Source organism: Bubalus kerabau, chromosome 9, assembly GCF_029407905.1.
Source record: "Bubalus kerabau isolate K-KA32 ecotype Philippines breed swamp buffalo chromosome 9, PCC_UOA_SB_1v2, whole genome shotgun sequence".
Classification (NCBI taxonomy): domain Eukaryota; kingdom Metazoa; phylum Chordata; class Mammalia; order Artiodactyla; family Bovidae; genus Bubalus; species Bubalus kerabau.
The window spans coordinates 97,489,985-97,513,722 of record NC_073632.1 but is presented as its reverse complement, the minus strand read 5'-3'; the positions used below and the strand labels follow the sequence as shown (position 1 = coordinate 97,513,722).

Sequence of the window (23,738 nt, the reverse complement as noted above, 5' to 3'; positions counted from 1 at the left end):
AAAATTCTGGAAAGAAAAAGAAAGGAAGGGTCCTGTGGGCAGTCAGGTGGGGTGAGCTGTTGTGGCTGAACCCCATGCTGAGGTCAGATTTTTTTTTTTTTTTGGCAGAGAACAGAGACCAGGGGGGCGGCGGTTCAGTAGGATGACGCCTCCATGGAAGCACCCCCAAGAACGTTCCCTTCCTATGTGCCTGCCCCCGGCCCCTCCCCGTGCTCCAATCATACTTGCCCCTCCTCTGCTGTCTCTGAGACACCAAGTTTCTTGCCCCTCTGGCCTTTGCTCCAGTGGTTCCAGAGGCCTAGAGGCCCCTACCCCATCTTTCAGTCAGTCAATATCAGTGTTAATTGCTCAGTCGTGTCTGATTCTTTGTGACCCCTGTGGACTGTAGCCCGCCAGACTCCTCTGTCCATGGGATTCTCCAAAAAAGAGTACTGGAGTGGGTTGCCATGCCCTCCTCCAGGAGATTTCTCAACCCAAGAATCGAACCTGGGTTTCCTGCATTGCAAGCAGATTCTTTACCATCTGAGCCAGCAGGGAGGCCCCGTCTTTGGCAACACACAACACAGCTGTCACTTCTGAAGATGCCTTGCTACCCAGCCTAGGAAACCGCCCCCTCCACTTTCCACCCCGTTCTCTAGTTTCACATTCTTTGTCTTATCACCATCCCAGTTTATCCTGTCTATTTATTGTCTGTCATCCCAGCAGGACCTTTGTCTGGCTTCTGAGCCAAATAAATCCCCTCCAATTCCCACCAGTGCCCCAAACAGTGCCTGACACACAGTGGGTGCTGATAAGCACTTAGTGCGTCTTACCAACACAGTGTAATTTATCCTTTGGCATATAAATACATGTTAGTAGAAAGGTGCTCACTCAGAACTAATTCCATTCTGATACAAAATATTTTGTTTGTTGTTTAGTCCTGTCCAACTCTTTTGCAACTTATGGACCATAGCCCACCAGGCTCCTCTGTCCATGAGATTGTCCAAGCAAGAATACTGGAGTGGGTTGCCATCTCTTTTTCTAGGGGATCTGCCTGACCTAGGGATTGATCCCACGTCTCCTACGTCTCTTGCATTGGCAGGCAGATTCTTTACCACTGAGCCACCAGGGAAGGCCATGCAGTGTTTTAGGGCCTGTTAAATTCCATCGGAATAGTCTAGCAGGAATAATAAACCCCTGCCCAGGTAATAGGTAGTTACTTTGGCTTTCTCCTTTAGCCACACTCTGTCAAAGCCAGAGTGGCAACAGATGGCAGTGGAGTCTAGTCCTGGTGGGGATAGAAAAGAGAGTAAGACCTAGAGTTATATTCTTGTGGAAGAAATTCCAGAATAATGTCTGCTGACCACATCAGTCAGCTAAAAAGCCTAGCCTCGACATGGCAGTTCTCTCCCTCCCTTAATATTTCTGAGTATAATAATCTATTTATTGTTCTCCTTCCTGCAAATGCCATAATAAATTCCATGGGTTTTGTGTTACCATTTTTTTTTTTTTTAAATGTGGTTTCACATCCAAATGGAGTCACTTTGGTTTTATTATTCAGACCACACTAAAAGAGCCATCATTCTGTTTTGGTTAATATCTTCCTGTGGGTAGTATGACTCTTGATTTCTCCCTCATTAAAAGCAGGGGACAGCCCAGGAGAAGGAGGAGAGCGATGCTGACCTGGCTGCCACACAAAGCCCCGGGGTTCAGGAATGGCTGGCTCAAGCTCGGAGCGCATGGACCCACCAGCGACAGAGCAGCCTCCAGCAACAAAAAGTAATGCGCTTCCCACCTCTTTCGCCTGCAGATCGGCCAAGCATGCACCTTGAGAGAAATGTTTTAGAAGGACAAGTTCCTTCTGTGCTGAAGACAGAGGGCCCCTGTATCTTCATTTTGGACAGAAGCAGAACCTGGCTGTTTCCATTTACTTGTGACCACTGGGAAAACTGGTCATTTTAAAGTCGGTTCTCTAAGAAAAGCTTAGTTTTAAAATAGTGTAACTCAATTATAATCTGCCCTCTATTTCTAGCTTGCCCCAATTTGAGTCTATTATATATAATAAAAGCCCCAAGAAGGCCTCTGAGAATTGGTAAATATGCAAAAAGTTGCATTTTTTTAAAATGAAATTTGCTTTCAACTCTCAAGTAGATGCCATCACAAAACAGGATTGCAAATTACTGCCTATGAAGCAAATGAGCTTTGATTACTCAAAGAATGACATCTTTTGATTACTCAAAGAATGACATCTCATTAGTACCTTCACTTTATGGATACGGCATATTAAAATATTTCTCAAAGAGTAGAGACGTTTTCACCAATAGTGAAAAAATAAAACTGAGTCCAGTGGTGATCCAGTTTATCAAGCAAGTGGGAAATTGAAGAGAGCTGTTGCTCTCTGTATCTCTTTCAGCTTGAACAAGGGAGTATCGATTTTGAAAAGTGAAAGTGCATTTTGGACCACTTGGGGGCGCCATTGCCAAGCAAAATTTTCTTTTCTCTTTGTTTTTACCACCCCGCCGCACCCCCCCCCCCACAAGATTATTTAGACATTATTTTATCAAAGCCAAAGAAAGCTACAGAGGACTTGGAGGCACCTCTGAACAGTTACCTAAGCCACACCTTTTATGTAATGTGCTAACTTAAAAACATACTATTGTACCAAAGTTCTCTGAGGATTTTCTAGACATACAACTGTGCTTGGAGACAATAATCATAAAGTAACAAAGATGTTTTTATTTTTCCTTTTCCTTGAGCAGGAGTTGGAACAGGAATTGGCAGAGCAGAAAAGCCTCCTCCAGTCAGTAGCCAGCCTTGGAGAGGAAATTCTAACGCAACACTCAGCTGCAGAGACCTCTGGTGGTGTTGGGTATGTTTCTTTCATTCTTTGGGGATTTTTTTGTTAATTCACCAGTTTGTTTTATTTCTTAGATTCCACATTTAAGTGATATCATACAGTATTTGTCTTTCTCTGTCTCACTTATTTCACTAAGCATAATACCCTCCAAGTCTATCTGTATTGCTGCAAATAGAAGCATTTTTCATTCTTTTTTATGGCTGAGTAGTTTTCCGTGTGTGTGTGTGTGTGTGTACACACATCACATCTTCTTTAACTATTCATCTGTTGATGGACACTTAGGTTGCTTTATCTGAACATTAGGGTACATGTATATTTTTTAATTAGAATTTATTTTCTCCAAATATATAGCCAGGAGTGGAATTGCTGAGTCTATTGCAGTTCTGTTTTTAGCTTTTTGAGAAACCTCCATATTGTTTTCCATAGTGGCTACACTAATTTACATTCCCCCCAACAGTGTCCATGATTCTCTTTTCTCCGCATCCTCAGCAACATTTGCTACGTACCATGATTCTCTTTTCTCTGCATCCTCAGCAACATTTGCCACGTACGGTCTTTTCGGTGACAGCTCTTCCGACAGGTGTGAGGTGGCGCCTCACTGTGGCTTCGCTTTACATTTCTCTGATGACAGTCTGCTGTTCTCTTCTTATTGCTGTTGTCCTGACATTTGAAAAATGGTCCAGTGGTTAGGACTCCAGCTCTCACTTCCAAGGGCCTGGGTTCAATCCCTGTCAGGGAACTAAGATCTCACATACCCTGTGGACAAAACAATAATAAAAGTAAACATCTTCCTTAAAATTTTATTTTGAACATCTTTTGCAAAAATTTAATCGTTTCATTTTTACTTGTAAATCTTGTATTTTGAACGTTTAGTTGAGCAGCATAACTAGTAATTACAATGGCTGACTTCCTTTTCCTTTCTCTAGTATGCTTAGCATATCTGATCAGGGATGATGCTTATTTAATAGTACATTTTTGAAAGTCAAATAATAAATGCATTATAAAATTAGATTCATGATGTTTACGACTGAATGATTTTACCTAACTGCAAAACATTTTCCTTACAAGAGCTTCTCTATCTTCCTCTAATATCATTCTGAAAAATAAATGTATGTGTCTTGTAAGTATATTGACTTTTTTTTTTTTTTTTTTAATTTGATGGCACCATGAGGCTTGTGGGATCTTAGTTTCCCAACCACGATTGAATTTGGAAAGCCTGAGTGAAAAGCCTGGAGTCCTTTTCACTGGTCCACCAGGGAACTTTTCTTGATGATCTGTTTCTATAATTTCTATATATAAAGTCATTGAGCTTTGAGTCCTGGTTTGGAGTGAGACTGAAAGTCTTACATGCACGAAAGTAAAGTGTTGAAAGAAAATTTAAAGAAAGGGGAGAATTTTCAAGTTGAAGAGTCTGGTTTAAAAGGTAGGAAGGAAAAGAAACTGAAGCAGAGTGCAAGTGTGCCTGTGTTGAGGCAGGTCTGGGTTTTATTCTGCTTCTGCATGTGTCACCCTGGAAAAGGAACTCAATCCCGAGACTTCATTTGCTCACCAGTAGAATGAGACTAATAATTGGCTGCCATCATCACAGAAAGGCTGTGAACACTGTGAAAGTCAATTGAAAAGATACATAGGAGAGCTATCTTTAAAATCTAAAACATTAAAAAAAGTTTCAGCAAAACCTCTGTGTTCGTGCAGTATTAAAGGTTGAAATTCAGTAGTAGCATCCTTTGACAACCATCGTGTCTCAAATAGCTTTAATCCTGTGGACTCCGGTGTTCTCAGTTCTGAGCATTTGTTTGGAGGAAATGCATATTATAAAGGTGATTTTGGAAATACTATTTATAATACCATATAAAAAGACAGAAATTCCTATTAGTAAAAAAAAAAAAAAAAAGCCTAAGAAAATATTTTTGCCTATATAATCTTAACAAAAATTACGTAGCAATATCATTAACAGTTTATGATATCAAGTAAAAAATGTGATATAAAATTGAGTATATAGTATATGTATGGGTAAGACCCAGACTAGATGTACATGATCAAAACTAACTTTAGTAAGGTCAGCTTTGGAGAGTTTTCTTTCCTTTTCTTTTTTTTTTTAATTTAATTAATGCTGACATAATGTTGCTGACATGTGACAAAAGTGTTGACTATATATTTCTATACATCTAGGAAATAGGAAGATATTCAAGGGGGGAAAAAGGAATAAAAAATATTGATAACAGCTAATAGATAATCAGTTTAAAAGAATAGAGATGAATAAGATTATAACATCTATAATCAGGAACTCCATAAAAATAACCCTAATACTGTAAAAATTGTGGTAAAATATAATGCAATTTAAAAAATTCTTCCGTTATGGTCATGCTTAGAAATGCTGATAAGACCATAACATGTATCTGTATGGATCTAAAATGAGGAACTCTGTTTCTTCCATGGTGACTAAGTCGAGACTTGCTGCCACTTTGCCTTTTCTGTTTCTGCTTCTAAGATGTTTACTCACCCCTCATGGTTTTCTGAATATTTTTACCAAACTCTATTTTTACGAAGAACCCATCCACACGTTGCTTCCTCATCATACGTAGAGTCATGAAAAGCAGCTGTAAGAACCTTCTGCAGCTTTCTTGCCATTTTTTTTTTTTTTTTTCTTTCCTTGGCCTTTAGCTTTGGAAAGGGCCCAGATGAAAGACAAACAACTATAAATTGCTCTTTCAAATCTAAGACTATTTTAAAGAGAAATCTGCGGTTCAGTACTGGCTCTCTGTGTAAGATTTAGTCTAAAGACTGCTTATAAATTCTTTAATTTTTATGCAAATTCTTTAGAAAAATCTTTAAATCTAGTTGATTACAGTTCAGTCATGCCTTTCAAGCCTCGGGTAAATATACCAAGCAAACAAACAAACATAAATTGAATAATATCCAGAAGCTAAAAGAAAAAACATGTATATATTTTTAAAAGAACAGAATAACATTTGTGGAGAAAAGAGTATATATTCAGCCGTCAACTTATTAGCTGATTTTCTAAGACTATCAACTGTGAATTGGTTTATGTAAAAATCCCTTTGGGAGCGGCGTGACTTGCTTCATGGTTACAGATTCATTGAATAAAGAAGTATTTTGTGATGTGGGACTTCCCTGGTGGCTCAGTTGGTAAAGAATCTGCCTGCAATGCAGGAGACCCAGGTTTGTTTCCTGAGTCGGGAAGATCCCCTGGAGAAGAGAATGGCAACCCACTCCAGTACTCTTGCCTGGAGAATCCCATGGGCAGAGGAGCCTGGTGGGCTACAGTCCACGGGGTCGCAAGGGTCGGACAGGACTGAGCGAGTAAATCATCTCCACCACCACTTTGTGATGTACTGGAGAACTGAAGGGTACTTCTAAGAGTACTAAGGAAATTCAACTGGAAATTAATCAATATAAATATCAAAGGAAAGGAAGGATATTTTCTATGGGAAAAGAAAAGCTGTGTTCTAATTTAAAACTGATCTGCTTGTGGCATTTTATGTGTCAGTGGTTGAATATAAGACTATATAGATATTAAATATCCTCTGGTTTCATATACTAAATTGTTATATAAACATGAATGAATTTAAAGTGTTATGATAGTCCACCATCTCAAAAGAACACAATAAAGAAATGTAATTTCAGAAGAATTTTTGAAAGTGATTTTTATTTAATTATTTATTTTTGACTGTGATGGGTCTCTGTTGCTGCTCGGGCTTTCCTCTAGATGCAGCAAGCAGGGGCTCCTCTCTAGTTTCTGTGCGTAGGCTTCTCACTGCGGTGGCTTCTCTTGTGGTTCCTGGGCTCTAGAACACTGGCACAATAGTTGTGGCTTATGGGCTTAGTTGGCCCATGGGCTATAGTTAGTTAGGGGCTTAGTTGGTCCATGGCTTAGTTAGTCCATGGCATGTGGGATCTTCCCAGACCAGGGATTGAACCCCCGTCTCCTGCATTGGCAGGCGGATTCTTTACCACCGAGCCACCAGGGAAGCCCTAATGTCAGAAGAATTTTAAAGCATTTTTTATTTTAAACGATTTTTAAAAAGCAGAAAATCCAGAGACTAATATAACCAACAAAATTAGAAGTATCAGTTTTATTTTTTAACTTAGTATTACTTTTTTAGATCAATGCATGTTGATACATATAGATCTAGTTTTTTCATTTTGACTGCTTAAGAGTATTTTATCTTGTGATAATAACAACTCACCTGTTTTCTTCTTGATGGGCCTTTACACTATTGCCATTTTTTTTTTTTTTTGCTTTTCCTGGCATTTTTTTATTTTAATTTTTGATCATTTCCTGCGACATGTTGGACCTTAGTTCCCCCCAGGGATGAAGCCTGCACCCCCTATAGTGGAAGCACAGAGTCTTAACCACTGGACTGCCAGGGAAGTCCTTACTAGTACTGCCGAACTTAGCTTTCTTACACGTCTTTAAGTGTGTAGGTGAGAAAGATTCTCTAAGATATATCCTAGAAGTAGAACTCTTGCCTCATAGCCTTATAGATCCTTTTTTAAGGCTTTCTTCAACAAACTTACTTGAAGAAACCATTGTATTCAATACTTAATCTGAAATGAGTTGGCTTTGGTGTAGTGTGTAATATTCTGCCAATAAGGTTTTTATTTTTTTTTCCTTCACCTGATCAAAAGTTTCCATTAAAATAACAATGACTCTCTAGCATAATATGGCTTTTGGATGACATGATTCTAGTTCGGACTTCAAAACCCCTATATACAAACTAGGACCTACTGAATCTAGAGTCTCCCAGGTTCTTATCGTTGCCATTACCATCAGCGTTAGGCCCCACTGATTTAGTGGCTGTTTTTTATCAGATAGGGTCAGAGGCATTATTCATCTCTTCTCTAAATTTAATTCTCATACTTCTGCATGGTAAGTACGACCTTCATTTTAAAGATGAGACAGTTGGGACTCTGAGAAATGAAGCAAATTGCTCAAAGTTACAGATCTAACATTCTGTAATGGAACCCTGATCTGTCTCACCTCCAAACCCATAGTCATCACAGAGGCCACACTGTTGCCTCTTTAAGGATGATACTGCTGTGCCTTCCTTCCCCCTTCTGTGCTCCTGCTCCATGTCCTGAAACCTGATCTGTAGTATTTTCTTTAGACTCAGGGTAAAAACTCTCAATAGACTAGGCAATATTGTTAGGGTTTTTTAATTTGTGGGCTCTTTGTCAAAGGCTACTGCTCTGATCATATGCTTTCTGATTTTAAAAGTTACAATTATTTTTATCTTTAATGCTGAGCTATTTTCAGTTTTTTTTTTTAATTTATTGTCCTCATGGTTCAATTTTAAGATCAGTAAGAATATACTTGTTTTACTATTAGTCTCAAGTTTTCCATTTTAATTTATATTTTTAAAGTGTAAGCCAATGTCTGAGATAATCTGGTTCCAATTGTAGAGGCCAGATCTAGTGCACGTAATAAATTACCTAGAACTTATTGCCTTTTTATGCACATTGTAAACTTAGATTATTTATTCTTCTAATAGCGAAAAACCTGATGTGTTATCCCAGGAGTTGGGGATGGAAGGGGAGAAATCACCTGCTGAAGACCAGATGAGAATGAAATGGGAAAGCCTACATCAAGAATTTAGCACCAAGCAGAAACTACTTCAGAATGTTCTGGAGCAGGAACAAGAGCAAGTGGTACTGAACATTTTGCTTTTCCATATTAACTAACAGAGAAGATTTGCAGCTTATGCTATGGGAATGAATGTAACTGCAGCAATCCATATTTCATTATCAATTCAAAAAGAAGACAAAACAAATGACTCATCCTACACTTTTAACAAGCCTGTTTCACATATCCCTTTATAATTATATATTTATATGTAGAAATTTATGTGACTGCTAGATACTGTTCTCAGAGAAGATTAATATCTGATGACTCATTAGCAGAAACCATTAAATATCAATGCCCCGCCTCCACTTTTGTTTCCCACAGCTTTGAAAACTAAGGATATACACATCCAGGCCAAAAGAAATGTTACGAATCTGTCAGTAAATTACCATGTTATCTTATTTTCCATTGCTACTTCCAGTATTTACTCATTTCAGAAAATCTTAATGGGAAACATACTGGGACCTCGGTGGAGCTAAAGGAAGGGAATTCAGAGTCAGTTACAGTGGTCACCGACCCTCTATAGGCCGGTTCCCAAGATGGGCGGGGCCTTGTGTGATGCTGGACTTGATTCCACCAAGCAAGCCAAATCCAGTGGAATTAAGTATAGCAACACAAGGTTCCAGATAGATAACAGCTATTAGTTCACCCTAAGCAGAAGCCAGAGAACAGCAGAGAGTCCAAGGAATCCACCCCTTAAAGATCTAATAGGGCAAGGCTATGATGCTCACCACACCTGTGGTACAGTAGGGTGGTGAAGATAGAAGCCTTGTCCCAGATCCCGGGTCAGCTCTGCACTGGCCACTCCCCAGTGGTAGCATCACCAGAGTACATTCTAGGACCTTTACTGGCAATCTGGGGAGCTGCTGTTGTCACTGATCTGGCCAGGCTTAGCTGAGGAGCTGGGAGAGACTGAGCTGGGGAGAGAAAGGCTGTCAGTAGTTAACAGAGCACCAGGGGAGGGGAAGGCAGGAAGTGATGAAGCAGGAACTCGGACAGGTGCACCTTGCCCCAATGACCTGCAGGGGGCCAGTCTAGAGGTCAGAATGTGTCCCCCACATCTACTGGGAACCCTGTATAAATCCTACAGAGCCATTCATTTCTGTTTCCTTTTACAAAATTTTGGGCATTTCATACCTTCTCACTCCCTGTCCAGGAGTCTTCTTTGCTACCATCCACAAGAATGTCTTGCCTGGAGAATTCCATGTACAGAGGAACCTGATGGGCTACAGTCCATGGGGTCACAAAGAGTCAGACATGACTGAGTGACTAACACCTTCACAGGAATGTCACCAGCTCTGGTCCTGGGGAGTAGAAAGCCCTCCCTTCCCAGAGGTCATTGTCCTAGAGACAGACTCCACCTGACACACAGGTCCCTGTACCTTTTGCCTGGACTTCCTACCTCTCTTTGAAAGAACGCTTCTTCACACCCCCGATCAAACATTGCTCAGACTCATGGCTTGAGTTCCCAGTTTCTGATACAGTTCTCCTGGGCTTTACAGCGCTATGCATGTTGTAGGATTTCCCCTTTCCTTTGTTTATGAGGAACACCTACAGTCCTGCATCAGGGCCTGCAGCCTTTTCTGATTTTTCTAAGTCAAGTAAAAGTGTTAGTCACTCAGTCGTGTCCAACTCTTTGTGACCCCATGGACTGCAGCCCACCAGGCTCCTCTGCACATGGGATTTTCCAGGCAAGAACACTGAAGTAGATTGTCATGGCCTCCTCTAGGGGTCTTATGGACCTTGGAGTTGAACCCATGTCTCCTGCATTGGCAGACAGGTTTTTTACCATTAGCACCAACTGGGAAGCCCAGAATAAAAACCGGGGACCCTGTGGCTGCGTGGGCTGGGAAATGAGACTGGGCATCCCTCATGGCAGGCAAGAATTCTATCACTGAACCACCCATACACCCAAATCTTGGGAAGATTAGAAGATTCCTCAGGGTCTCATGACTAAGAAGAGGCAGATCTGGGATGGGGACATAGGTGTGTTTAACTCCAAACTTCCTCCTTTTTCACATTACCTTGCTGGCAGTTTGTACACTGGATGGTATAGTACTATTCTCAATTGTGAAAGTAGGCACTTGTATTTATTTACTTTTTCTGGCCTCATGTAGACTAGGTTGAAAGGCATCTCTCTCTCAGAGCAGTGTTTCTTTGTTCACCTTCACTGTATTCAGCATCTCTGTGCAGAACAGCCCACCTGGCTTCAGGATGAGATATGACTTCCTGCTCCTAGGTACTGTAACACAACTAAGAAACTGTGTTCTACATTTCTGAAAAATGAAGCAGCCAGGGGGGCTCCACAAGCAGGAATTAAAAAGGAAACAAAATTTATTAAAAAGTGGGAAGCAGCTGTAGGGGTGATGTGGAATTTAAGACAGTGGATTACAGAGAGGTGTTGGGTGGTGGGCATTCCAGCCACAGTGGGGAATGAAGCTGGTGTGTTTAGAGGATAATGAGTAATCAAGCTGAAAAGTAAGATGAGGATGCTGCTGCTGCTGCTGCTAAGTTGTTTCAGTCGTGTCCGACTCTGTGCGACCCCATAGACGGCAGCCCACCAGGCTCCTCTGTCCATGGGATTCTCCAGGCAAGAACACTGGAGTGGGTTGCCATTTCCTCCTCCAATGCATGAAAGTGAAAAGTCAAAAGTGAAGTCGCTCAGTCGTGTCCGACTCTTAGCGACCCCATGGACTGCAGCCTACCATGATCCTCCGTCCATGGGATTTTCCAGGCAAGAGTACTGGAGCGGGGTGCCATTGCCTTCTCCAATATGAGGATGAGATGATCTAAAAAACTATAGGGCACTGAGTTTGATTGGAAACATCATTTAAGAGTTTGAGTGCTAGGTCATAGCATGGTCCTTACCGGGGAGACATTATGCTCTTTCGCTTCAGTTATGTCCAACTCTTTGTGACTCCATGGACTGTAGCCCACCATGCTCCTCTGTCCATGGGATTATCCTGGCAAGAGTACTGGAATGGGTAGTCATTCCCTTCTCCAGGGCATCTTCCCAACCCAGGGATCATCTGAGCCACCAGGGAAGCCACCTAGAGTTTAGGGGGGAAGTAAAGGAATCATGAGAGCTAAGGGATCAATCTAGTTACAGTACTTCGGGTGGATTCTTTTATCATGCATGCGTGCGTGCGTGCGTGCTGAGTCGCTTCAGTTGTGTCTGACTGTTTGCGACCCTATGGACTATAGCACACCAGGCTTCTCTTTCCGAGGAATTCTCCAGGCAATAATACTGGAGTGGGTTGCCATGCCCCTCTCCAGGGGATCTTCCTGGCACAGGGATTGAACCCAGCCTCTTACGTCTACCTGTACTGTCAAATGGGGTTTTTTTAACCACTAGTGCCACCTGGAAAGCCCCTAGTTATCATAAGTAGTGTTAAAACTAGGGCTTCCCAGGTGGCTCAGTGCTAAAGAACCCACCGGCCAATGCAAGAGACCCAGGTTCGATCCCTGGGTCGAGAAGATCCCCTGGAGAAGAGAATGGCAACCCACTCCAGTATTCATGCCTGGAGAATCCGACAGACAGAGGAGTCTGGCAGGCTGTACTCCATCAGGTTGCAAAAGAGTCAGACACAACTGATCGACTAAAACAAGAAGTGTTAAAACCAAGATAAGTTGAGAGGAAGGCTATAATGAGAATTCAGGCAGTTTCCCCACTGTTTTCTTTCCTTTTTTGGTCCATCACGGGAAACATTGCCACTGCTGAATCTGGTTGCCATGTTGAGTGGACATAGTGTGTTGTAGAGGTCGTCTTTCTCTAGCAGAGGTTTCCATAAACACAGTTGTTCCAGCATCTGTTTCAGTGTGCATGTCTAAATGAGAACACCTGGACAGAGTACGTCTGGTCCTAAAGAAGCTCTCCTGTCTGCCTCCAGCTCTACAGCAGGCCCAATCGGCTCCTGTCTGGCATGCCACTGTACAAAGGGGACGGGCAGGCCCAGGATAAATCTGCGGTGACATCTTTGCTGGATGGATTGAACCAGGTCTTCGAGGAGGTTTCATCCCAGGTGGGGCTGTGTGCTTGGTGTGTGGATCTGGGACCCCATGAGGTTCCCCATCCCCTGAGCTGAGCTGTTGAGACTGGAAAGGCAGAGCCCCTGGACCCCTGCATCTCATCCTGGTATCTTTCTTTGACTCCTCAAAATGCTCTAATGACTTCTTTGTCCTTCCCTTTTGTTTCTCAGGGTGGAGGGACAAAGAAGCAGAACGTTGATTTGGAACAGAAGTTGTATGATGGGGTCTCGGCCACCTCTACCTGGCTGGATGATGTAGAGGAACGGTTATTTGTTGCCACAGCCCTTTTACCAGAAGAGACGGAAACTTGCATCTTCAACCAAGAGGTAAGCGTGGCAGCTTGTGTCTGAGGGTACGTTACAAAGCACTTAAAATGCTGACATTGGGTAATTAATGTTATGTATAAAGAAGGTGAAGCATAAAACAGTTCTACTAAGGTACAAATGTGTATTTCCAAGCAGCGTAGAGCAGAAAAGAATTGCCTAAGTAGAACAAGCTCTGAAAGATACTTAGTTTTTGTATTTTTGTTTTTTGATTTACGATTAAATTTTTTTACAATGTTGTATTGGTTTTTGCCCTACAACAATGCAAATCAATCATAATTATACATACATCCCCTCCCTCATAGGCTTTGAATTTTTATGCTTTTTTTTGTGTATGTAGGAGGCAGAAAACACTGAAGAGTCTGTAGAAGCCTTGTTCTATATCGCAAATCTTCTATGATACAGAAATATATGAATTATATATATAAATATATTTGAAAAACAGACTAAAAATAATAATTATGAATTTCTAAATAGCACTTTAGAAAACTCATGTTTTCACCAAATATTAATATTATATTTTATTATTAGTGAATGATATAAAGTTTCTGAGAAAACTCTCTCCAGCAGTAACTTGCCTAATGTTTATAGAAGTGTATGAAAGTGGTCCCAGCTTGCCTTGGATATAATTATCACTGAATAGTAAGAGAAATGTAATGGGCTTTCTTTGAAGAAATGACTCATATATAAATTCATAGATCTAAACATTGACATGTACTTTCTTATCAATCCCAGACTCTTGCCAAAGATATTAAGGAAATGTCTGAAGAAATGGATAAGAACAAGAACTTGTTTTCCCAAGCCTTTCCGGAGAATGGTGATAACCGAGATGTTATTGAAGACACTTTGGGTTGTCTCTTGGGCAGGTTATCTTTGCTAGATTCAGTAGTAAATCAACGATGTCATCAGATGAAGGAAAGACTTCAGCAGATACTAAATTTCCAGGTAAGGCATTATCAAGAGGTGTTTCACCATCTTCCAGCTACATTCAACAATAAACAGGATCTTACTGAGATATGATCTAGACCTACTTTTTTTCAAAGGTACAAAATGCATGACCATTACAGAAAAACAATTCAAGGAATTCAAGATTGAATTCAAGGAACAGAAAACAAAATGTTTTATGCTTTTCATTGAGGAAACTAGCCAATCAGACTGAGGACTGAATAGAACTTTAAATTCAACCAGTAAAAACCATATTCCTGGCACATTATAATGCTAATTTCCAGTTGATGTTCAGTTCTTTTCAGTTCAGTCACTCAGTCGTGTCTGACTCTTGGCGACCCCATGGACTGCAGCACGCCAGGCTTCCCTGTCCATCACCAACTCCCAGAGCTTATTCAAACTCATGTCTGTAGAGTTGGTGATGCCATCCAACCATCTCATAAGACCAAAGAAGTGCTGTAACACAGAATCAACCCTAGATACATAATACCAATGGGGGCCACTGAAAGTGGCTGTGCCCTGATTACTTCTATCTGTGTTAAAAATGCATTCTGTTACTTCCCAGTCTTCGCTCAGTAGACTCACTGTCTTTTAGCCCCAGACTGGAGTTTCACCTCCAACTGAGTAATTGTGTGCTTAAGTAACTTTTCTTAGGACTACGAACTTCAACAAATGCAAAAGCCACTGATAAACTTTAGGGTTGATTTTCATTTCTAATAAAAAGCATCTTTGAGGAATAATTAAGGCTTAATTGAACTTTATTTTTAGCAAACATAGAAGATTTATAAAATAGATTTATGCAATACATGTATTTAGAGCCAAGCATTTGATGTTAAATTTTGATTTTCAGGAAAAAAGTACTATAAAATGTCAAGTAAATCTACCATTAGCCAGGAACTGGAATTTTCTAGATATCCATCTAGAGGGACAAATTATCCCTGCCTTCCTGCAGTTTGCCTTCTTAAATCTGTAAACATTTGTAGGCATTTATGTATCATTATTCTATTCACAAAAAAATTTTCATGTGTTTTACTGACATAATAATAGTATGATAGTTTTATCACCTGATGCAGTATAACCTTAGCTCCTTCTCTAACTTAAGTGTCCTCAACTATTAAATCATGCCCATATTAACTGCCTTTTAGGGCTTTGTGTAGATAAAATGAGTTAAAATGTGTCAAATGCTTTGCAAAGTATCTGAAACATAGTAAATACTCAGCATGTTTTATTACTATGTTGCTGTTAATAGTAGTACTTATGATACTAGATACAGCATCTGAAACCAGTGAAAAAGTTAAATATTTGTCTAAGTTTATCTGCTGCTAAGTCGCTTCAGTCGTGTCCGACTCTGTGTGACCCCATGGATGGCAGTTCACTGGGGTTACCCCCGTCCCTGGGATTCTCCAGGCAAGAACACTGGAGTGGGTTGCCATTTCCTTCTCCAATGCATGGAAGTGAAAAGTGAAAGTGAAGTCACTCAGTTGTGTCCGACTCTTAGTGACCCCATGGACTGCAGCCTACCAGGCTCCTCCGTCCATGGGATTTTCCAGGCAAGAGTACTGGAGTGGGTTGCGGTTGCCCCAAGTTTATCTAACCATCGAGAATTAAAACCAGGATTTGACTCAGATTATTTGTGTATTTTATATTGTTAGGGTGATGGCAAGGGAGATGGAGAAGAGAAAACCTAGTCAAGGTATATTTGGAAGGCAAAATCAGTAGGGGAGCACTTGTTGATTGTTTGGATCTGGGGAACATGGGAAAGGGGGACAACTGAGGAACTCCAGGGTTGGGGGGAGGGTGGGCACTGGCCAACAGTGAGGACAGGTGGGAGCAGTGCTCTTGACCATTGGGCAGGACTGGGTTGCTGGCAGGACCACTGCTGGGGCAACCCTATCAGGTAGAATGAAGATACTCAGGTGAATAATCTCAAATCTGTGGCTTAGAAAAATGACCTACATTGGATCATTGCATCTGTATCCCTTGCGTTGTATAGTACACAGAGAGGAAGGAACATTTCCCTTGGAATCTGAAAACCTGGCATTGATTATTTGAGTACTTTGTCTTGAATGCAAGATCTGATTGCATGTATGTGTACACAGTGTATGTCTAAAATCAGCGAAACTGGAATGCAACTTATAGAAACTTGTTTCATTATTCTAAAATTCCTCTTGCATAAAAGAACGCAGTGAGTTTTAACAGCTTTCTAGTCTATTGGCCATGACTGAGGTGGGTTAAAAGTGCAAATGAATATATCGCTAGGGCCCGTGTTTCCCTTTTTCAAATTGCATTCACTGTGTCTTTGGTACTTTTAAATAGTTCCTGGTAATCACAGACACAGTAAAAGATGAACTAAGTGAATACTCTGGAACTTATTTTGGGTAGAGGACCAAGAGAAGAACAAGTCATCTTGAAATTCTGTTTCAATCATGTTCTCTATTTTTCTTCTGCCGAGTTTCTACTTGTTGGTGGCCAGCTCACAAATAAACACTGGTGTTTCAAAATGTTTGTGCTCCAATTTAATTGGGAGAAAGACTTCCAGTGTTAATGTAATTAAAAGTCAAGTTGTGTGTGCGTGCTTAGCCTCTAAGTCATGTCTAACTCTGAGACCCCATGGACTATAGCTCCTCAGTCCATGGAATTTTCCAGGCAAGAATAATGGAGTGGGTTGCTGTTTCCTTCTCCAGAGGATCTTCCCGATTTGAGGATCGAGTCCACATCCCCTTAATTGGCAGGCAGATTCTTTACCATTGAGCCACATGGGAAGCCAAAAGACCAGTCTCGAGTCATTTTATTTTACTTTGCACTGAGCACCTGATACACTATCGCCGTTCAGTGCTTATTGGAGCTGTAGCCTTGATTTCCCAGTTAACTTTTGAGCATTAGCTTTTGCAAAACTGCTAATATTACCTTATTCCCAACAAACAATCTGGAAGAATGGGTAGGTGTTATGTAGATATATGTTATCTACAAGTAATCACAAGTTATTTATCACCTCTTCTATATTTTAAAAGCTTTTTTGTGGACTTAAACCAAAATACATTTTCTGGACACTTTTATAATTGAATATTTCAAGGTATTTAAAAAGGAACAATATGAAAGAATTTCTTATTAAATGATGAGGGCAGTACAAATGCTTTTAAAATTCAAGACTTTCTTTGGACCTGTTTCTTAAACAGCTAGAAGGCTGCCTTTTCATGCTCTCCAAGTAATTCCAGTAACTGTAGGAAAACAATTGTGATGTCTATTATATGTGCAGTATATAGATACCTTAATTACCTGCTATATCCCAATTGTAGGGCTTCCCAGGTGGCTCTGTGGTACAGAATCCCCCTACCAATGCAGGAGATGCAGGAGACCATGTTTGATCCTTGGTTCAGGAAGATCCCTTGGTGTAGGAAATGGCAACCCATTCCAGTATTCTTGTCTGGAAAATTCCATGGAAAAACAGATTTGCAGGCTATAGTCCATGTGGCCACAAAGAGTTGAACATGACTGAGCAACTGAACACATATCACAAGTGTGGTATTAAGAAATGGTTAAAGCCTTTGGATTTTTATTTTTAATAAAATATGAACATCCATGTGGCTATAAGCACCTCTTAAAGTATTTTATTTTTGTAAATAATTATTTTGTATTATAACACAAATTATTTTTCAATCTTAAATAGAATATGTTTATGATCAAACTATTCTATCCAGACAATTTGTTGTTGATTAGTCACTAATTCATGTCTGACTCTTTTCGACACCATCAACTGTAGCCCTCCAGGCTTCTTTGTCTGCAGCATTCCCCAGGCAAGAATACTGGAGTGGGTTGCCATTGCCTTCTCATAAAGTCTTTTATTTAGCGACTTCCTTGGTGGTCCAGTGAACAAGACTCCAGACTCCCAGTGTAGCAGGCATGGGTTCAGGGAACTAACATCCCACATACCACATAGCATGGCCAAAAAATAAATAAATAAGATAAAATAAAGTCTTTTATTTAGTAACCTTTAAATCAGTCCTGTTCTCTGCTTTACTGTCTTCTTGGCTAATCTCTTCTAGTAATTATTGCAGCTTTCAGAAATGTGAACTTTCTTCTCTGTTACCTGGAGGAGAATATGTTAGCAAGACAGAAAATATGCTCTTAAAAATGTGAAATTGATGTACAGATAATACAAACACCCTCTTCATTTCTTAACTCATGTTATTTGTACTTATCTTCTCATTTAGAGTAACTGAACTAATATTTTTCTAAATGCATGTAGATAACAGGAACTTGATTTCTTTTGAATCTGTTCAAGTGAATGAGACCATCTCTTCTTGTGCATGCAAACAGAAAACTATGTGATGGTTCTAATGGCCCATGTGACCTGGCCCTCAACACAGCTGAATGACACAAGCATTACCATAACTTATAAGCACAACCCTTGTTTCTGGCAGCATTTCTTCAGTGCTTTTGTTACAGTTTCTCATTTAGTCTGCAGCTAGGCTTGCAGATAGGTTTGAGTGTTGGTTTGGGCTTCCCTGATAGCTCATCTGCCTTCAATGCATGAGACCCCGGTTCAATTCCTGGGTCAGGAAGATCTGCTGGGGAGGGGATAGGCTGCCCACTTCAGTATTCTTGGACTTCCCTTGTGACTCAGCTAGTAAAGAATCTGCCAGCAATGCAGGAAACCTGGGTTCAATCCCTGGGTTGGGAAGATCCCCTGAAGAAGGGAAAGGTTACCCACTCCAGTATTCTGGCCTGGAGAATTCCATGGACTATATAGTCCATGGAGTTACAAAGAATCAGACACTGAGTGACTTTCACTTTGGGATAATTATTGCCTCTTAGGGGTGGGGGAGCCTGGTGGGCTGCCGTCTATGGGGTTGCACAGAGTCAGACTTAGCAGGATAGTATAGCTTTTCTCTAAATCTCATGTTCAGTTTCTTTACTTTTCTTTCTTTTTTTTTTTTAAACTGCATAATTCATCTACTAATTTGCTTTAGCCTTGCATTTTGTATTATAATGCTTCCATATTTCCTTAAAGACTTTCTTCCTTGATGTGATTATCATTCTCCTGAGACAGAATTCTTGCATCTTGGTGACATACGCACATGCTATCAGTTCCCAGTGGAGAAAATGTGATGAGCTGAAGTTCACACTATGATGAGCAACCAGACCATCAGAGACATTTTTAACTAATAAAAAATAGAACATATCTGTTGATATTTCAGGAGAAAAATGTAAAAATTTATAATTCATATTTTGTTCCAGGTTATTATTCCTTTTAGAACTGAGTGTCAAAATTCTGATAGTTACCTCCTTTCTGTACAAAGTTAACTCAAGATAAGCATATTTGGTCATTTAAATGAGTAATGTTTATGAATAGGCTTAGCTAAGAGCTTTTTGTGTTGTCTTTTCATATGTCTTTGGCCACTGTAAATAATGCATATTTTCTAAACTTTTGGATGGCTTTTAATAGGCTTGTGCAAATTCTTTGAAAATAGGAGGAAGAAGGAAGTGAGGGCAGAGAGGGAAGGAGAGGAAAAAGGAAAAAAGGGATCATAATTATTCTTAAGAATAATATTTTTCCCCCAAACAAGAAAACATCTACATGTAGAAGTCTTTAGTGCAATGCTTCTGCTGCCATATTTCTGTTTAAATGTGCTCACTTATTACAGAAATAACAAGATTAAAGTTACCAGTATTGTTTTTTATTTGTAAACTTTGTCTCCTTCATCTGTGTTGAGTTGGAAATGGTTTGTAAAATTCTTCAAAAGTCAGTTTTAGCACTTGTATAAATTGTTACCAGTTCCTTTTATCTTCCCATAAGATAATATTGTTTCTTCTGGAAACAATTCAATTCCTACAGCTATATATTATTTCTGAGAATGTGTGTTATATTTATAACCATTTTAAGTTTCCCATTACTCATATTAAGTCTTCCTATTGCTTTCCTCCTTAGAATGATCTGAAGGTGCTAGTTACATCACTGGCTGACCACAAATACATCATTCTGCAGAAGCTGGCGAAAATGTTTGAACAGCCTGTGGCAGAGCAAATAGAGGTATTTACGGCTGCAGCTTTTTCCATAAGAGCAAGCGCAATGAGTGTATCTGGTTTACTGTGAAATCCCATACAGCTGATGGAATATGATGACTTACTGTAGCGTTTTTTGTTTGTCATTGGTGTTGTTTTTAAGTGCCAGGTTTACATCAGATTACACTGACTCTGCTACTTACTTCTGTGCAGCCAGGAAATGTGAGAGAGGAAAAGGTGTCAGTGACAGATGCTGACTTGAAGGCGTGTGAGACTAGACGTGAACCTCAATGACTTATGATAGGCAGTCAGACCATCCTGGTAGTGGTACAGATGAAGCGCTGTGGATGTTTAGAAGATGGGTGGATTACCTCCAGCCAGCCGTAGGATCAAGGAGAAATTTTGTAAAGGGAAATTCGAACTGGACTTAGACGTTTGGATACACAGAGATTGGGAAGAAAGATAGTCTAGCAAAGAGCAGAAGAACAGAGGCATAAATGTTAGATCATTCAGGACACTTTGGGAGGAAAGCAAGTAATCCTGTTTGGCTGACTTAGTGAACCAAAGTGACTGAGGGGAAGTAAGGATGGGAAGAGAAAATCTGAGGCAACCTGTGGAGCCTATTGAATGTCAGAGAATTGGGCCTTGTTCCACGAATGAATGGTGAGCTTTATTGATTTCCTGCTTCATTGGTTAAAACAATAGGTACATACCATAATGTATGTATATTTACTTATTTATAAATTATAAGTGGGTAGTGTGTCATAAAGTATACATGCAAATGATCATTTAAAATGCATGTGGTTGAATATAAATGAAAGACATAGTGTTTCTCTCTCACAGACCTTCTTATTCATTTCTGAGTACTTACACCCACCTCAGAGACCACTGGCAGAGGAAAGTCACTTGGGATGTTCATAGGGTGAGGATGAGTGGCAGTGTTACCTCCTGCTTCCAGGTGGTTGGCATGGCAACTCCAGGGTCAGGAAGCAGGGTATCCCATAGCTGCTCTGAGGAGAAGGAATAAGAATTCAAACTGTCAGAGTGGCAGTGAAAATGGGGAGGAGACAAGAAATGGCAAGGATGCCACAAAGAATATCCCATTTCACAAGCTAAGTCATTATGAAAACGTGTGTTTTAATAGAATGGCATACCTTAATTTTAGCAGACTGCTAATGGTTCTATGGGTAGGCCCTAAGAAATCCCCTGAAATAGAAATCACCATTTGTTCAATTAAATAATCAAGAAATATATTTTTTGGAATTTACATTGGTTATATCTGTCAATAGTTAGTAAAAGTGTTAATTGTGATCATACTATCATAAATACATACCATAGAAATCACCCTAAATATTTCTCTATAGATCTCTCTTTTTCTCTTTCACCATTTAAAATAATTTGCAAAATTATATCTGAATATGTATCTTTCTTTACCATAATTTCACCTGTTTTTCTTTTTAAAGAGAGCCCTCATTTTTCCCAAATTGAAAAATAATTCGTTCATATCGTATCTCCTACTTGCTGCTGCTGCTGCTGCTAAGTCGCTTCAGTCATGTCCGACACTGTGCGACCCCATAGACGGCAGCCCACCAGGCTTCCCCATCCCTGGGAACACTGGAGTAGGTTGCCATTTCCTTCTTCAATGCATGATAGTGAAAAGTGAAAGTGAAGTCGCTCAGTCATGTCCGACTCTTAGCAACCCCATGGACTGCAGCCCACCAGGCTCCTCCGTCCATGGATTTTCCAGGCAAGAGTGCTGGAGTGGGATGCCAATGCCTTCTCCATCTCCTACTTGAAAGGACCTTAATTTTTATGTTTTGGCTTGTAATGTTACCTGATATAAAAAAAAATTTGAGCAGCCCAAAGAATGCTTTGTTTTGAATTTCTAATGTGAAATTTAGGTTAGGTATTATTACAAGTAACACCTGTACTATTGGCCAACATAACCAATGTCAATTTCAAAGATAAAAAATTACTGTTATTTCATTGAATAAATGGATTATTATTATAAAACTGTAAAAAGTGCTAATTCCATTTCTACCCTCCTTGAGTTGAGGAGGTAACAGTGGCAGAAGGCAAGGGGTTATGTTCGTATTCTGAGTCATGTCATTCCAACCTAGAACAGACCTGTGTCTGAACCCTGGTGCAAAGCTGTCTCCTGGGATCTCCCTTTTACTGTCGTTCTGAGAATCCCCTTCACCTCTCCCTTCTGTTGGGTCTTGTCTTCCCTGAGTCCAAACCACGTCTTTCTTCTTATTGTCTTGCTTCCTTGTTTTATCAGCGTACATCCTTGCTAAGAATGGATGCATGCTAGATATATTTTTCAATTTTTCCATGTCTCAAAGTGTTCTAGTACTGTACTCACATTCTATTGATTACTTGGCTCTTTATAGAATTCTTGGTGGACTCTTTAGAGTTTTGAGGCTTCTCCTGTATTGTTTCCTAGCTTCCAATGTTGGCTTGAGGAATGTAAAATTGTTCTGATTCCCAAAGGTCTCAGTGTTCTGAAATTTCATGATGACATGCCTTGGAGAGAGTCTGTTGTATCCTCTGGGCTGAGAACTCAGTGGACTCTTTTGATGTGGCAACTTCATCCTTCCATTCTGAAACATTTTATGAGCATATTGAAATATTTTGCATCCTTCTGTTTTATCTGTCTCCCTTTCTCAAAATCCTTTTAGGCACACGTTGGATGTTGTGGTCCAGTCTTCTAACTTTCTTATCAAGGGACGTTTCTCTCTTTGTTTTTTGTTCTGCTTTCGGAAGACTTTCTCGGTTTCAGCTCCAAACTTTTCTATTGACTTTTTCATTTCTACTCTCATGCATTTAATCTTCCTAGAGCTCTTTTTGGTTTTCCAAATGATGTGTTCTTTGGTAGTAGTATCTTATTCTTTTTTAAATCGATGCATTGTCTTCTGTAATCTCTCTAGGTAAATTAATGATTTGGGAGTTGAAGATACTTTAGGAGACTTTAAGGTTTTTGTTTGTTTGTTCGTTTTTCCTGCATAATCTATTTCCCTCAAGGTTGCTTTTATTTGTTTGCTTATTTTAGTTTCTATCTTTCATGTTAGAGCCTTTTCTAGGATTCATGGACATGCTGTCTCTTCACATTTAGGATGAGGGAGTAATCAGCTCACGAATGGGAGCTTCATGAATGGATGGGGCTTGACGATTTTGAGATTTATTGAAGGATGATCTATATGGGCCATTTGTTGTCGAATACTTGTCTCAGTTTTTTTCAGATCTTTTCATTTTCTCCCACCCACCTTCTTCTGTCTGGAAAATAGAGACAAGGCTTCAGCACTTTAGGAGATGCAGGAGATCCACTTTCACTTTCATCAAGAGGCTTTTTAGTTCCCCTTCACTTTCTGCCATAAGGCTGGTGTCATCTGCCTATCTGAGGTTATTGATATTTCTCCTGGCAATCTTGATTCCAGCTTGTGTTTCTTCCAGTCCAGCGATTCTCATGATGTACTCTGCATATAAGTTAAATAAGCAGAGACAATATACAGCCTTGATGTACTCCTTTTCCTATTTGGAACCAAGTGAAAGTAGAGAGTGAAAAAGTTGGCTTAAAGCTCAACATTCAGAAAACGAAGATCATGGCATCTGATCCCATCACTTCATGGGAAATAGATGGGGAAACAATGGAAACAGTATCAGACTTTATTTTTTTGGGTTCCAAAATCACTGCAGATGGTGACTGCAGCCATGAAATTAAAAGACATTCCTTGGAAGGAAAGTTATAACCAACCTAGATAGCATATTCAAAAGCAGAGACATTACTTTGCCAACAAAGGTCCATCTAGTCAAGGCTATGGTTTTTCCTGTGGTCATGTATGGATGTGAGAGTTGGACTGTGAAGAAGGCTGAGCACCGAAGAATTGATGCTTTTGAAATGTGGTGTTGGAGAAGACTCTTGAGAGTCCCTTGGACTGCAAGGAGATCCAACCAG

General features: G+C 40.1%; 1 protein-coding gene across 16 annotated transcripts in view; it reads left to right on the top strand.

The window, feature by feature from the left end:
• The window catches only part of SYNE1 (spectrin repeat containing nuclear envelope protein 1), a 495,794-nt gene that overhangs the window by 339,415 nt on the left and 132,641 nt on the right, over window positions 1-23,738 (top strand). For 13 of the 16 annotated variants that reach the window (XM_055536003.1, XM_055535999.1, XM_055535994.1 and 10 more), the window contains 7 exons: window positions 1,624-1,758; window positions 2,739-2,848; window positions 8,353-8,509; window positions 12,374-12,505; window positions 12,683-12,838; window positions 13,571-13,780; window positions 19,710-19,811. In XM_055536003.1, coding sequence (XP_055391978.1) covers window positions 1,624-1,758; window positions 2,739-2,848; window positions 8,353-8,509; window positions 12,374-12,505; window positions 12,683-12,838; window positions 13,571-13,780; window positions 19,710-19,811 — 1,002 coding nt within the window. The remainder of the gene's footprint in view (window positions 1-1,623; window positions 1,759-2,738; window positions 2,849-8,352; window positions 8,510-12,373; window positions 12,506-12,682; window positions 12,839-13,570; window positions 13,781-19,709; window positions 19,812-23,738) is intronic. The other 3 variants (XM_055535996.1, XM_055536001.1, XM_055535998.1) reach the window with 1 other exon arrangement.